Source organism: Rhinopithecus roxellana, chromosome 21 (genome assembly GCF_007565055.1).
Source record: "Rhinopithecus roxellana isolate Shanxi Qingling chromosome 21, ASM756505v1, whole genome shotgun sequence".
NCBI lineage: Eukaryota > Metazoa > Chordata > Mammalia > Primates > Cercopithecidae > Rhinopithecus > Rhinopithecus roxellana.
The window spans coordinates 8,648,476-8,662,596 of NC_044569.1; the positions used below are offsets into that span (position 1 = coordinate 8,648,476).

Genomic DNA, 14,121 nt, shown 5'->3' on the forward strand with positions numbered 1-14,121 from the left:
GCCACACTCCAGTGACACTGTGTGGAATATTTATCCCATATTACTTTTCCCTTCGGGGTATAATTCCTTGATTGCACATATAGGAAAGATACCCCTCCGAGAGAAGGAAGCAGAGAGTTCCCAGAAGCCAGATGTGTAGGGGATAACTCTCTTGAACCATGTTTTTCCTCTGCTCTCACAGCACAACCATCAACACAGAAGAGGACTTCTATGACCAAATCTGTGGGGAGTTCGACCACCACCAGCAGTAGATACCAGCTAGGTGTCCTCCAATTCACTTCTGACACTCTCTCCCTGGAGACGCTGTCAGACCCCACAGGTTGAGGGCTCAGTACCCAAGACTGCTCCTCCACAGACACCAGTCCCAAGTCCGGGCCTCTAGAACTTCTGATCGACGGCTTTCAGGTTGGGGTTCCCATCAACCCCTCTTTGGGTTCGATTAATTTTCTTCAGCTGCTCACAGAACCCAAGGAAACACTTAGAGTGACCAGTTTCTCATAAAGGATATTGCAAAGGATACAGATGAAGAGACGCTTAGGGCAAGGTAAGCAGACAGGGGCACAGAGCTGCCATGCCCTCCCTGGGCGCCGCTCTCCAGAAACCTCAGCTCTCCAGAAGCGCCCTGAACACATTTCTTTTGAGTTTTTATGGAGGCTTCATTATATTTTCTTTTCTTTCTTCTCTTTTCTTTCTTCTCTTTTCCTTCTTTCTTTCTTTCCTTCCCTTTCTTCCTTTCTTTCTTTCTTTCTTTCTTTCTTTCTTTCTTTCTTTCTCTCTCTCTCTCTTTCTTTCCTTTTCTTTCTTTTCCTTCTTTCTTTTCTTTGACAGAGGCTTCATTACATAGGCATTCTCCTTCCCTTCCTTCCTTCCTTCCTTTCTCTCTCTCTCTCTCTCTGACAGAGTCTGATTCTGTCCCTCAGGCTAGAGTGCAGTCGCATGATCTCAGCTCACTGCAACTGGGTTCAAGCGATTCTCCTGCCTCAGCCTCCCGAGTAGCTGGGATTACAGGGATGCACCACCACACCCCGCTAATTTTTGTAATTTTAGTAGACAAGGGGTTTCACTATGTTGGTCAGGCTGGCCTCGAACCCCTGACTTCAGGTGATCCACCCACTTCGGCCTCCCAAAGTGTTGGGATTACAGGCGGGAGACACTGTGCCCGGCCTACAGAGGCATTCTTAACAATCTTGTAGAAACGTGATCGGACAAAAAGTGCATGATCAAAACCCAGCAAGGCCTGTGTGTTCAGGTTCCTCTTGGCCTCTCTGTGTAGCATTCCTTCCTCTAGAGGGTGGGGCAAGATTCTCACTGGAAGGACCTGCGATCAGATTAGAGTCCTGCCTTGGGCTGGTAAAAGGAGGACAGAAGTTCAGACATCAATTCTGTTTTCTGAGGCCTAAAGTGCCCCAAGATTATAACAAGGGCTCGGGAGTTAGGAGCCAGGAACCATAGGTAAAAACCTATATATATGCAAATATGACATATGTATCATGACACCCTACCAGATGAAAGCTGTCTACCATGATAAGATCTCTGCATGTGTTTCTGTCTGAGCTGCAGCACCACTCTGATCACACCTTTGATATGTTCCCACTTGGCTTTCCTGCTATTTTCACTTGACTCTCCACTGTCCAGGGTTCTTTCCCTTGCTCCATCATGAAGATAATATGTGGGTTAGGAAGAGAATTTCCTGCCATGGAGACCAGGTTCCTGTAGCTCTCCAACATCACGTCCCTGTATAAAGGATGCTGTGCCGGGTCCAAGCCTTCCCACTCACCCTCAGAGGATTTTACCGCCACACCCCTGGAAGTCCAGCATCCCTGAGAAGAGCTGTTCCTGACTCTGTTTCGTTCCCCTTTCTCCTCTTCCAGGCTTCTTCCCAAGTAACACTGGTCTTGACGTCAATCACACTGCAGTGTGACCCCCTCCATGAGATCTGCTTCTGAGTTTGCAGGACAATCTACTTTAACATAACTTTTACTCTGAAAATTGATCATACTCTATCTAAATTTTGCTTTTCCTCAACTTTATATGTCCTGGAAATCTTTCCATTTCTATAAATATAAGATCAATATCATCTAAAATTGGCTGGGCACAGTGGCTCACAGCTGTAATCCCAGCACTTTGGGAGGTTGAGGCGGGCAGATCACTTGAGGTCAGGAGTTCGAGACCAGCCTGGCCAACATGGCAAAACACTGTCTCTACTAAAAATACAAAAATGACCCAGGTGTGGTGGCACGTGCCTATGATCCCAGCTATGTGGGGGACTGAGGCAGGAGAATCATTTGAACCTAGGAGTCAGAGATTACAGTGAGGTGACATTACACCACTGTCCTCCAGACTGAGTGACAGAGCAAGACTCTGTCTCAAAAAATTAAAAAAAAAATCATCTAAAATGTTTCCATTTCTATGAATATAGATCAATATCATCTAAAATGACTGAAGATCATACATCATGTCACGGAATTATTCGATACCCTAATGATGGCCATTTTGGTTACCTATTTTCACTATTACAACAATGATTCAGTAATATCCTTATACTTACATCTTTGTGTCCCTGCACAACTATATCCTTAGACTTAGTTTTTAAAAAGTAGAGCTGAGGATGGTGGCTCACACCTGTAATCCCAGCACTTTGAGAGGCCAAGGTGGGAGGATCACTTGAGGCCAGGAGTTCAAGACCAGCCTGGGCAACATAGCAAGACCCCTGGCTCTACAAAAGAAAAAAAAATCAACCAGGTACAGTGGCTTTTGCCTGTGGTCCCAGCTACTCAGGAAGCTGATGCAGGAGGATCCCTTGAACCCAGGAGGTCAAGGGTACAGTGAGCCATGATTATGCCACTGCACTCCAGCCTGGGCGACACAGCAAGGCTCTGTCTCTAAAAATATATAAATAAATAAATAAAATAAAAGTAGATACACTCCACTTTTGCTACCTGTGCCAAACTTATATTGTACTAACCTACCTGTCCATAGTGGTGCATCAGATGGCCTTTTCCTCAACTATTATTAATCTTTCAAATTTCTTTCAATGTATTAGAAAATATTTTATTCTTGTATTCATTATGCTTATCACAAGTTTAAATATCATTTTAACATTTATTGTTCACTTGTACTTTTCTTTGTAAAGGAATTTTTCTCGAGTTCATGACCTTGGCCCACTTTTCAACTGAGGTATTCAGCCTTTTCTTATTCATTTTTTGAGTAATTTCCACTAACCTTTTCTAGTAATATATTTCAAATAATATTTTTCCAGTTTAACATTTGCCCTTTAACTTTATTCATTTTTTTCATAAACTCATTTAAAAATTTTACTAGACAACTCTATCAACATTTTGTTTTTGTGTGTTTTGTTTTTGTTTTCACTTCTGATGTTAGTCAGATTTTCATTTATTCTTCAATATATTCTAGGTGCTGGGAGAAATAATACAGCAACCCCACTACCCTTAAAAAGTTCTCCTTAGGGTTAGAAAACTAAGTTCATGCCTTTAAAATGTTAGAAAAAAATATTAAATATCCAGTCCAACCCCTTCACAGTGCAGGTAAAGGGGGGAAACCCAAATCCCAGAAGACAGCCTAGTTCCTGGTGAAAGAAGAATGTAGTGGCATAACCAGGAAGAGGATGCAGAGGCCCTCGCCGCCAGACTCAATTAAACAGCCCGTAAAGCCCCTCAGTTTCCTGTTCTGTGAAATGGGGCCAATACCTACTCTGCATTAAACAGAAGGTGTTTGCAGGGACAAAGAGGGAAATGGATACCTGTGAAATTCCCCTTGGTTCACAGTGAGCTGTGAGGAGCAACTTTAATCATAGTAGGAAGGCACACCTCACATACACATATCCCTCTGTGCTCCTGATCTCTCGCCACTAGGAGAAAGACTCTCAGTATTTGAAATGAGGACCATGGCAATCATTGCTTTTTTTGGTTGACTGAGGTTTGCTGTTGGTTTTTAAGTCTTTGCTAGCTTTTGATCTTAAGAACCTCATCCAGCCTAGGCAACAATATGGGGAGACCTCATCTCCACAAAAATAAAAAAATTTAATTAAAAACAAAAATTTAAAAATAGCCAGGTGTGGTGGCTCACACCCGTGGTCCCAGCTACTCAGGAGGCTAGGGTGGGAGGATCGCTTGAGCCTGGGAGGTGGAGGCTGCAGTGAGCTATGATTGTGCCACTGCACTCCAGCCTGGGTGACAGAGCAAGACCTCGTCTCAAACAAACAAACAAACAAGAACCTCAGGCACTTTTCTTCTGTGTAGATTACCCTCCGAAGTGGTGGGGGAGGCGCACTGGCCCTGCTAAACTGACTTCATTATCTGTGGAAACCAAAATCTGGCAGAGAAGTAACACAATCTCCTGACAAAAGTTGAAATAAAAGGAGACACACACATACACACACACACTCAAGATGTCAGCGCAATCTGCTTGAATAGCAGAGCCAAGGTTTTTCAGTGTGAGTCAGAGAGGCCATAAGAATTAACTCTTCTAATGCTGAAGCAATGGCATTTTACAGCCAATGGCCTTTCACCACTGCTCACGTGATTCCAGTGGAAGAACCAGGGTGGGCTTTGAGAGTGGACTCACTTGGTGTGAGCCATGAGTGGGCTGTTCACGGGCTGTGTGCACCTAGGCAAGTCCCCTAACCGCCCTGGGCCTCGGGGCGGCCAGCAGGGTTACTGCCAAGAAGGCAGTGCTGGGACCAGGAACTGAAAAGTCTACGGACCAGGCAGGACATATAAATGAGGGAAGCGGGCTAGGTGTGAACATTAATACTGATGAACATAATAGTAACAACACCTAGCGGGAATGGCGTGAAGCTGGGAGGCCTGGCCACCCATGCAGAGCGGTACCAGCTGGCTCCCACTACCTGGGAATGGGCACCAGAGCTCCAAACCCACTGATTTTTCAAGAGAAACCAGGAATGCAAGTTTATTACGTGCCAAGTCTCCTGATTCTTCACTATTGGCTTAAAGTCTTTACAGCACTGTGAAGGCTGAACAAATCAAATCTATTAATACAAGCCAGTTCCTCAGCCCACCGAATCTACCAGCTTTTGGAAAAGCACTCAAATGTTTTAAAAGTGTTCCATTTATGCCACCTTCCAGGAAAACTGCATATGTCACTTAGAAATTGTTTCCACTAGCTTTATTTTTCTGCAACCGGTGTTTGAAAACATTTTCTCAAAATTCCAGAGGAAAATTTTCATCAATTTTTAAATCAAGAAGTTAAATTATATCAAGAAGAAAATACATAAGGGTGGAGGGGCTGAGCCTAACACTGACTCCAGAGGAAAAGCAAGGGACGAAGTAGAAAGCGAACAGGGCCAGGCGCAGTGGCTTGCGCCTGTAAACTCCTTTGGGAGGCCAAGGTGGGCGGATCACCTGAGGTCATGAGCTTGAGGCCAGCCTGTCCAACACGGTGAAACGCTCTCTCTACTAAAAATACAAAAAATAGCCAGGCGTGGTGGCGAGCACGTGTAGTCCCAGCTACTTGGGAGGCTGAGGCATGAGAATTGCTTGAACCTGGGAGATAAAGGTTGCAGTGAGCCAAGATTGCGTCACTGCGCTCCAGCCTGGGCGACAGAGAAGACTCTGTCTCAAAAAAAAAAAAAAAGAAAGAAAAAATAACAGCACACAATACCATGCTGCCATCACGTAAAATTGTGTTAACAAAGAAACATTAAGCTATGAGAAAATGCTAATGTTTGAAGTTTAGAGGAAAAGAATTCAAAATCATACAAACTTTCACAATTTCATAAAGTTAAAAATTGTTGGCCAGGCGCGGTGGCTCAAGCCTGTAATCCCAGCACTTTGGGAGGCCGAGACGGGCGGATCACGAGGTCAGGAGATTGAGACCATCCTGGCTAACATGGTGAAACCCCGTCTCTACTAAAAAATACAAAAAACTAGCCGGGTGAGGTGGCGGGCGCCTGTAGTCCCAGCTACTCAGGAGGCTGAGGCAGGAGAATGGCGTGAACCCGGGAGGTGGAGCTTGCCGTGAGCTGAGATCCGGCCACTGCACTCCAGCCTGGGCGACAGAGCGAGACTCCGTCTCAAAAAAAAAAAAAAAAAAATTGTTTAAAAAAAAAGATATATATATATCTAAAGCTGGTACAGAGATAACCTTTCCAAAAAACAATTTGGCCGTATCCATCGAGAGCCTTAAATATATTTTTATTCTTGGACTAAATTATTCCATTGCTAAGAGTTTAACCTAAAGAAATATCAGCAGTATACGTGGATATCTATGCCCAACGAGGTACATCATAATATTATTTATTTATGTGTTGTTTTGTTTTGTTTTTTGAGACAAGAGTCTCACTCTGTCACCCAGGTTGGAGTGCAATGGTACAATCTTGTCTCACTGCAACCTTTGCCTCCCGGGTTCAAGTGATTCTCCTGCCTCAGCCTCCCAAGGTAGCTGGGACTGCAGGCGTGCACTACCATGCCTGGCTAATTTTGCATTTTTAGTAGAGATGGGGTTTCACCATGTTGGCCAGGCTGGTCTTGAACTCCTGACTTCAGGTGATCTACCTGCCCTGGCCTCCCAAAGTGCTGGGATAATAGGCATGAGTCACCATGTCTAGCCTCATAACGTTATTTATAAAAGTACAAAAGTATTTAAACAACCTAAATGCCTGAAGTGAAAAATACAACCATTAAAAATTATTTTTGGCCGGGCGCGGTGGCTCAAGCCTGTAATACCAGCACTTTGGGAGGCCGAGACGGGCGGATCACGAGGTCAGGAGATCGAGACCATCCTGGCTAACATGGTGAAACCCCGTCTCTACTAAAAATACAAAAAACTAGCCGGGCGACCTGGCGGGCGCCTGTAGTCCCAGCTACTTGGGAGGCTGAGGCAGGAGAATGGCGTGAACCCGGGAGGCGGAGCTTGCAGTGAGCTGAGATCCGGCCACTGCACTCCAGCCTGGGCGGCAGAGCGAGACTCCGTCTCCAAAAAAAAAAAAAAAAAAAAATTGTTTTTAAAGACTATTTAATGGCATGGAATTCACAAAATGATGTTGAATAAATAACGCATATACACACTTATACAGGAAAAGGGCTGGAAGAAAATAACAAAGTGTTTACAGTAGCTACCTCTAAGAGGTAGATTATGGGTTTTTAAAATATTTTTCCTTATTTTTTTTCATTCTCAGTTGTTTATGATGAGTATATAATACTTGTAAAATCAGAAAAAATATTTTCAACATGTTTTTGAAGATTATGTGACACTGTAAAAAAAGTTCAAAATACATTAAGTAGAACACAGAGTAAAAAAAACTGTATGTACCCTAAGATTCCTAGTTTCATGAATTCTGTGTTCTTTGAGTTTTTTTAGAGTGAACATAAAGTTTTTCTTTTGGAACAGTATTTCACTCTGTTGCTGTGGCTGGAGTAGAGTGGCACAGTCATGGCTCACTGCAGCTACAACCTCCAAGTCTCAGGTGATCCTCCTACCTCAGCCTCCCAAGTAGCTAGAACTCCAGGCACATGCCACTACACCCAGTTAATTTTTGTATTTTTTTGTAGAGGCCAAGTTTCACCCTGTTGCCCAGGCTGGTCTTGAACTCCTGGGCTCAAATGATCCACCCACATCAGCCTCCCAAAGTGCTGGGATTATAGGCAGGAGCCACCACGCCCAGTCGAACATGAACTTTTATAATAAAAAAATTAGATTTTAATCTTGTCTGTGTCACAATTAAAGTTGAGTCACCTGTCTAAGCCCCTATTGCACAACTGCCTGCTTCTATTGAGGTCCCTTTGGTTGCAAGACTCGGAAACCCAACCAGCCTGGCTTAAGCCCAAAGGAGGGGTGAGGTGAGGATTGCAACATTCAGCAAATACAAATACAGGATGCCAGTTCAATTTGATTTTCAGATAAAGAACTAATAAATTTTTAGTATACACATGGGCATACTTGCATTATACCCTAATTGTTTACAAGTTAACAGTCATCACTTGGCAGCCTGACTCAGTTTCCCAGAGGCTGGCAATCAGCCAAGAAAAAGAATAAGGAGGACCTAAGTGAACTGGGAATGTATGTTGTGGCTTGTTAGGTAAAGTGTGATATGTTTTCATTTTTAGAAATTATCTACTTGTGTACCTGCATGTCCACAGAAAGTACTTATAAGAAATATGTTAAACATGCACTTCGGACTCTAAATATTGGTTATGTAAATTGAAGAATGTGAGATTGAAGAGCTAGCAAAATCCTCCGACTTCACTTTCTATTTTATATATTTCTGTATAGTATAAATTTGTTCATAATGTTTAAAACTAAGACATAGTGTTTAAACTAATAACAGTTTTTTAGAGCACTTTTAGTTTACAGGAAAAACTAAGCAGAAAGTGTAGAGAGTTTCCATAGACCGTTGACCCTTGAACATGGGTTTGAATGGCATGGGCCCACTTCTGAGTCGATCTCTTCTGCCTCTCCCACCCTCAAGACAGCAAGACCAACCCCTCCTCCTCCTGCTCCTCCTCAGCTGACTCAATATGAAGACAATGAGGATAAAGACCTTTATGATGGTCCATTTCCACTTAATGAATAGTAAATATATTTTCTCTTCCTTATGATTTTCTTAGTAATGTTTTCTTTTATCTAGCTTACTTTATTGTAAGAATGCAGTATATAATACATATCACATACAAAATATGTGTGAATTGACTATGTTCTTCATAATGCTTCAGGTCAATGGTCGGGTGTTAGCAGGTAAGTTTTGGGGGAGTCAAAAGTTATACATGGGGCTGGGCACAGTGGCTCACGCCTGTAATCCCAGCACTTTGGGAGGCCAGGGAGGGTGGATCACCTGAGGTCAGAAGTTCAAGACCAGCCTGGCCAACATGGTGAAACCCTGTCCCTATTAAAAACACAAAAATTAGCTGGGCATGGTGGCGTGCACCTGTAATCCCAGCTACTGGGAGGCTGAGGCAGAAGAATCGCTTGAACTCGGGAGGTGGAGGTTGCAGTGAGCCAAGACTGTGCCACTGTACTCCAGCCTGGGTGACAGAGCCAGACTTTTCAGCCAAGTACCATTTCAAAAAACAAAGTTATAGATGGTTTTTCAACCCTTCAGGGGTCAGCATCCTTAATCCCCGAGTTGTTCAAGGGTCAATTGTAATATACAAGGTTTTTAAAACTCCAAACCACCGAAATGCATTTACTAGACAAAACACTGTCAACTATGTTTGTCTCCAAAATGGTACCAGCAATCCATCCCCCACCCTCCCTCCAGGCACACATGGGTCCTCCCACCACAAGGCGTCCTGTGTGTCCTCCCCCTTTAATCTGGGCTGGTACAGCAACTTTCTTTGACCAAGAGATTATGACCAAAATTACGTAACCACCCTATTTATGATGCCTATACCTATGCTTAACACTTAGACGCTTGTCATTTTTTTTTTTCTTTTCTTTTTTTTTTTTTTTTTTTTTGAGACGGAGTCTTGCTCTGTCGCCCAGGCTGGAGTGCAGTGGCCGGATCTCAGCTCACTGCAAGCTCCGCCTTCAGGTTCACGCCATTCTCCTGCCTCAGCCTCCGGAGTAGCTGGGACTACAGGCGCCGCCACCTCGCCCGGCTAGTTTTTTGCATTTTTAGTAGAGATGGGGTTTCACCGTGTTAGCCAGGATGGTCTCGATCTTCTGACCTCGTGATCCGCCCGTCTCGGCCTCCCAAAGTGCTGGGATTACAGGCTTGAGCCACCGCGCCCGGCCAGACGCTTGTCATTTTTATGTACTGCCCATAATTTGTGGTATGAGTATGCACTGCACTGTCTTTTTACTTTAAAAAACGTCATTACAAAAGAAATTTTTTTTTTTTTTTCTTTTTTTTGAGAGCAGAGTCTCGCTCTGTCGCCCAGGCTGGAGTGCAGTGGCGTGATCTCGGCTCACTGCAAGCTCCGCCTCCTGGGTTCACGCCATTCTCCTGCCTCAGCCTCCCGAGTAGCTGGGACTACAGGCGCCTGCCACCTCGCCCGGCTAGTTTTTGTATTTTTAGTAGAGACGGGGTTTCACCATGTTAGCCAGGATGGTCTCCATCTCCCGACCTCGTGATCGGCCCGCCTCGGCCTCCCAAAGTGCTGGGATTACAGGCTTGAGCCACCGCGCCCAGCCTACAAAAGAAATTTATTTAAAAATATTTTTAAACAAAAGTTTAGAAAGTAGAAGGCACAAATCTCTCCTCCATCTTCTGGAACCATACTTCACAGTTAATCACTCTTATCAGTTCTGCTTTTTATTATTAAAAACACACACACACAGATACAAAGTGAAAAATAAGAGAGGGAGAAAAAAGTACATTCCAGAGCAGAGTGAAAAGAATTTCTTTCATAAAAAGTATACCTATCATATAAGCACCTATGTTGGGAGACAATTCTTTATGGTCTCTCACACCATGTACAATTTGCAAGTAAACACTTTTTTCTGGAATGTGTTTTCAAGGATGCTTGTACACGTTGAGTATCCCTTATCCAAAATGTTTGGTACCAGAAGTATTTCGAATTTTGGATTTATTTATTTATTTGAGATGGAGTCTCGCTCTGTTGCCCAGGCTGGAGTGCAGTGGTACAATCTCAGCAACCACCACTTTCTCTTGCCTCAGCCTCCCGAGTAGCTGGGACTATAGGTGTGCGCCACCACATCTGGCTAATTTTTGTATTTTTAGTAGAGACGGGGTTTCACCATGTTGGCCAGGCTAGTCTTGAACTTCTGACCTCATGTGATCTGCCCACCTAGGCCTCCCAAAGAGCTAGAATTACAGGCATGAACCACCACTCCTGGCTGGATATACAGATTTTTAATTTTGCAATAATTGCATTATACTTACCTAGTTGAGCATCCCAAAACTGAAATTCCAAAATCTGAAATATCCCAATGAGCATTTTGAGTATCACCTTTGAGCGTCATTTTGGCACTCAAAGGTTTCAGATTTGGGAGCATTCCGGGTTTCAGGTTTTTGGATTAGGGATGATCAACCTGCACAGCAAGCATCCTTGGAGGGGAGAGTCCCCCTTTCTCTAGCTGAGGACAGACGTGCTCACTGCCCTATGTACAAGATTTGGGTTCCTTCAGCTTGGGGTTCCTCTCCCGTCACACAACCTCCTACATATGAGGTCTCTGACTCTAATGTCACCCTATGGAAATTTGGACTGGTGGAACCAATGCAAAATGCGAATATTCTGGCTATTGCTATTGCTTCTGTCTCTGACCCGGGGGTCTTCTGTCTTCTGCCAGCATCCCTGAAACTGAGTCAGGCTAACAAGTCACAACTGTTAACTTGTTAACAAGTTGCAGGCTGCAATTAGGGTAAAATGTCAGACCTTTCCTAATTCTTGATATTTTCACGAGTATGTTTCTTTAAGTCATTTTTAAACTACAAAATGTGGGTTTTCTCAGCTACACAGTTCCAACCACTGGCCTATCAGCCAAGTACTCTTGAGCATCTGTTTATTCCCCACCATGATTTTTCTCCACTTCTGATACCATCTCCCATTCTCAACAATCCTACGGGTTTCCCAAAACAGACAGACAGACAGACATTGCCTGCAAAGACTTGATATCCTCAGGGTGAAAAATAAGCGGAGGCCAAGTTCTAAGAGAGAAAAAACAGGCACTTCCCAAACAGCAGAGCCAAAGCACAGGCGGCCAAAGAGCCCACTGGAAAGGGGAGATGCACAGGAAAACACTTTGCACCCCAGCTCAGGAGAATTTAACAATGCACTTCCACCCCTCCCCACACATGAGAGTGGAAATGCTGGCATTAGATAATTCCAGAAAAGGGGCTGGGCGCAGTGACCCATGCCTGTAATCTCAACACTTTGGGAAGCGAGGCAGGTGGATTGCTTTCAGTCAGGAGTTCAAGACCAGCCTCACCAACATGGTGAAACCCCATCTCTACTAAAAATACAAAAAAATTAGCCAGGTGTGGTGGCACACACCTGTAACCCCAGCTACTCAGGAGGCCGAGGCAGGAGAATCCACCCCGGAGGTGGAGGTTGCAGTGAGCCAAGATTACCCCATTGCACTCCAGTCTGGGCAACGTGACAGAGCAACACTCAGTCTCAAGAAAAAAAAAAAAAAAAGATAATTCCAGAAAAGGAAAGTCGATCTGCTCCACAGACTTTCCAGACAGTGGTGAGGTATGGGTGGATGGCATTTTCAGGGTTTACTAGCAGGCAACTTAAAGCAGAACTACTAGGGGTTTGCTCTGTGTATAGTCTTCCATCTGGAAATAACGCCTCCAAGATTTGCAGAATAATGCTCTTGGAGATCAAGGAAATGACCTTGGGAGGTAGCGTGAGGAAGGTTGACTAGGAAAAAAAATGACTGACAGGGACACTAAGCCTGGGCACATACTCAGAAGTCCCTGAATTTCTGTCAGTCTACAGCTGGGATCGATTCTCACTGGCTGGGATGAAAACGGCGGCCCTGCCTGAAGGCTCAGGCACAGACAGAGTGGCCAATCTGATGCTGTGAAAGGAAGCAATGTGAAAGAGAACAACATAGAGGAACTTACCCAATAGTAGGGCTGATGTTGTGGTCAAAGTGATCCTGGACAAATCGACACACAATGCTTGATTTCCCAACCCCAGTGTCCTAGAAAAGAAGGAGGACACAACCATGAAGATGAACGGAGGCAACTCTGACCTCACAGATAACCAGAGGACAGGCCTGGCTATTTAATGGTTGATGAGACTGGGAGAAGGAGTGGGGGGATATTTTCTTCTATTTCGTATCAGTATTTTCTATAATCACATTGTATTGCTTTCACAGAAAGAAAAGAAGTATGGTAAAAATAAGTTTCAGAAACATGTCTGACGTAAACAATATTTAACCAAAAATGAGCATGTTCACCTTGGATGTATTTTCAGAAATTTTGAAATCTTGGGCGGGGTCTAGAGAAGAAGTACACGAACATACCGCATTGTTTAGGCAGAAACAGAATTCACTCTGTTCAAAACCTTGCATTTAAAAGACACGTATCTGTCTCTCTAGGTATCATCCTATAAGACCTATTAATTCTAATTTCTACATTTCTAGCATTTTCTCTTTAGAATCTGATGGTTGGGTAATAACTGCCAAAGTTTGCTTAGTTATATGATGGTCTTGTCTCAGTTCTTTCTCTCTTAAATAATTCTTTTTTTTTTTTTTTTTTTGAGACGGAGTCTCGCTCTGTCACCCAGGCTGGAGTGCAGTGGCCGGATCTCAGCTCACTGCAAGCTCCGCCTCCCGGGTTTACGCCATTCTCCTGCCTCAGCCTCCAGAGTAGCTGGGACTACAGGCGCCCACCACCTCGCCCGGCTAGTTTTTTGTATTTTTAGTAGAGACGGGGTTTCACCGTGTTAGCCAGGATGGTCTCGATCTCCTGACCTCGTGATCCGCCCGCCTCGGCCTCCCAAAGTGCTGGGATTACAGGCTTGAGCCACCGCGCCCGGCCAAATAATTCTTTAAAGCTGATTAGGGCAAGGGTCCAATTACACACTGGGAACGGAACGCACGCATTTCTATCCACTCCCTTCCAAAGCCCTTGTAAAGTGGTTTGAGAAATGAAAGACACAAGTTCACAAGGTCAAAGAGACAGGAAGAGAGACAGGAAGAGAGACAGGAAGAGAGACAGGAAGAGAGACAGGAAGAGAGACAGGAAAAGAGACAGGAAAAGAGACAATACCAGACAAGGGATATCAACAAAATCCAGGAGGACAAGCGGTTCCTGAGAATCAAGAAGCTGAAACCGAACTGCTGGCAGGGAGAGAAGCCAATAAAGAAGCAAAAGCCAATTCGTGCCGTGGAATCTCAGAAAACATCAAGCATTGGCGGGCACGGCTGAAAACAGATCAGTTGAAAGGCCCCACAACAACATACCCTTGGAGCCCCAGGCCACATGACCAGGGTCAGAGCTCTACTCTCCAGGAAGCCTGCCTGAGACAGAGCTGGGCTTGGGGACATCAGGCACAGGTAAGGGAGGGGCCAGGTGCTGTTCGACCTACGCTGGATAAGCCCACACAGAAGCAGTGAGGGCTCCCCTTTAGGTTAGAGAAAAAAAGCTCTAGAGTTCCTGATATTTGGGATCCCCTAACCAAACGCCATGTGTGCAGCAGTTGACAAACCCCAATAACAAACACAGCT

The 14,121-nt window shown here is 44.4% G+C and overlaps 1 protein-coding gene across 1 annotated transcript in view; it reads right to left on the reverse strand.

The window, feature by feature from the left end:
• RAB31 (RAB31, member RAS oncogene family) overlaps positions 1-14,121 on the reverse strand; it is a 155,019-nt gene that overhangs the window by 77,459 nt on the left and 63,439 nt on the right. Inside the window, exon 2 of the mRNA XM_010373425.2 lies at positions 12,512-12,591. Coding sequence (XP_010371727.1) covers positions 12,512-12,591 — 80 coding nt within the window. The remainder of the gene's footprint in view (positions 1-12,511; positions 12,592-14,121) is intronic.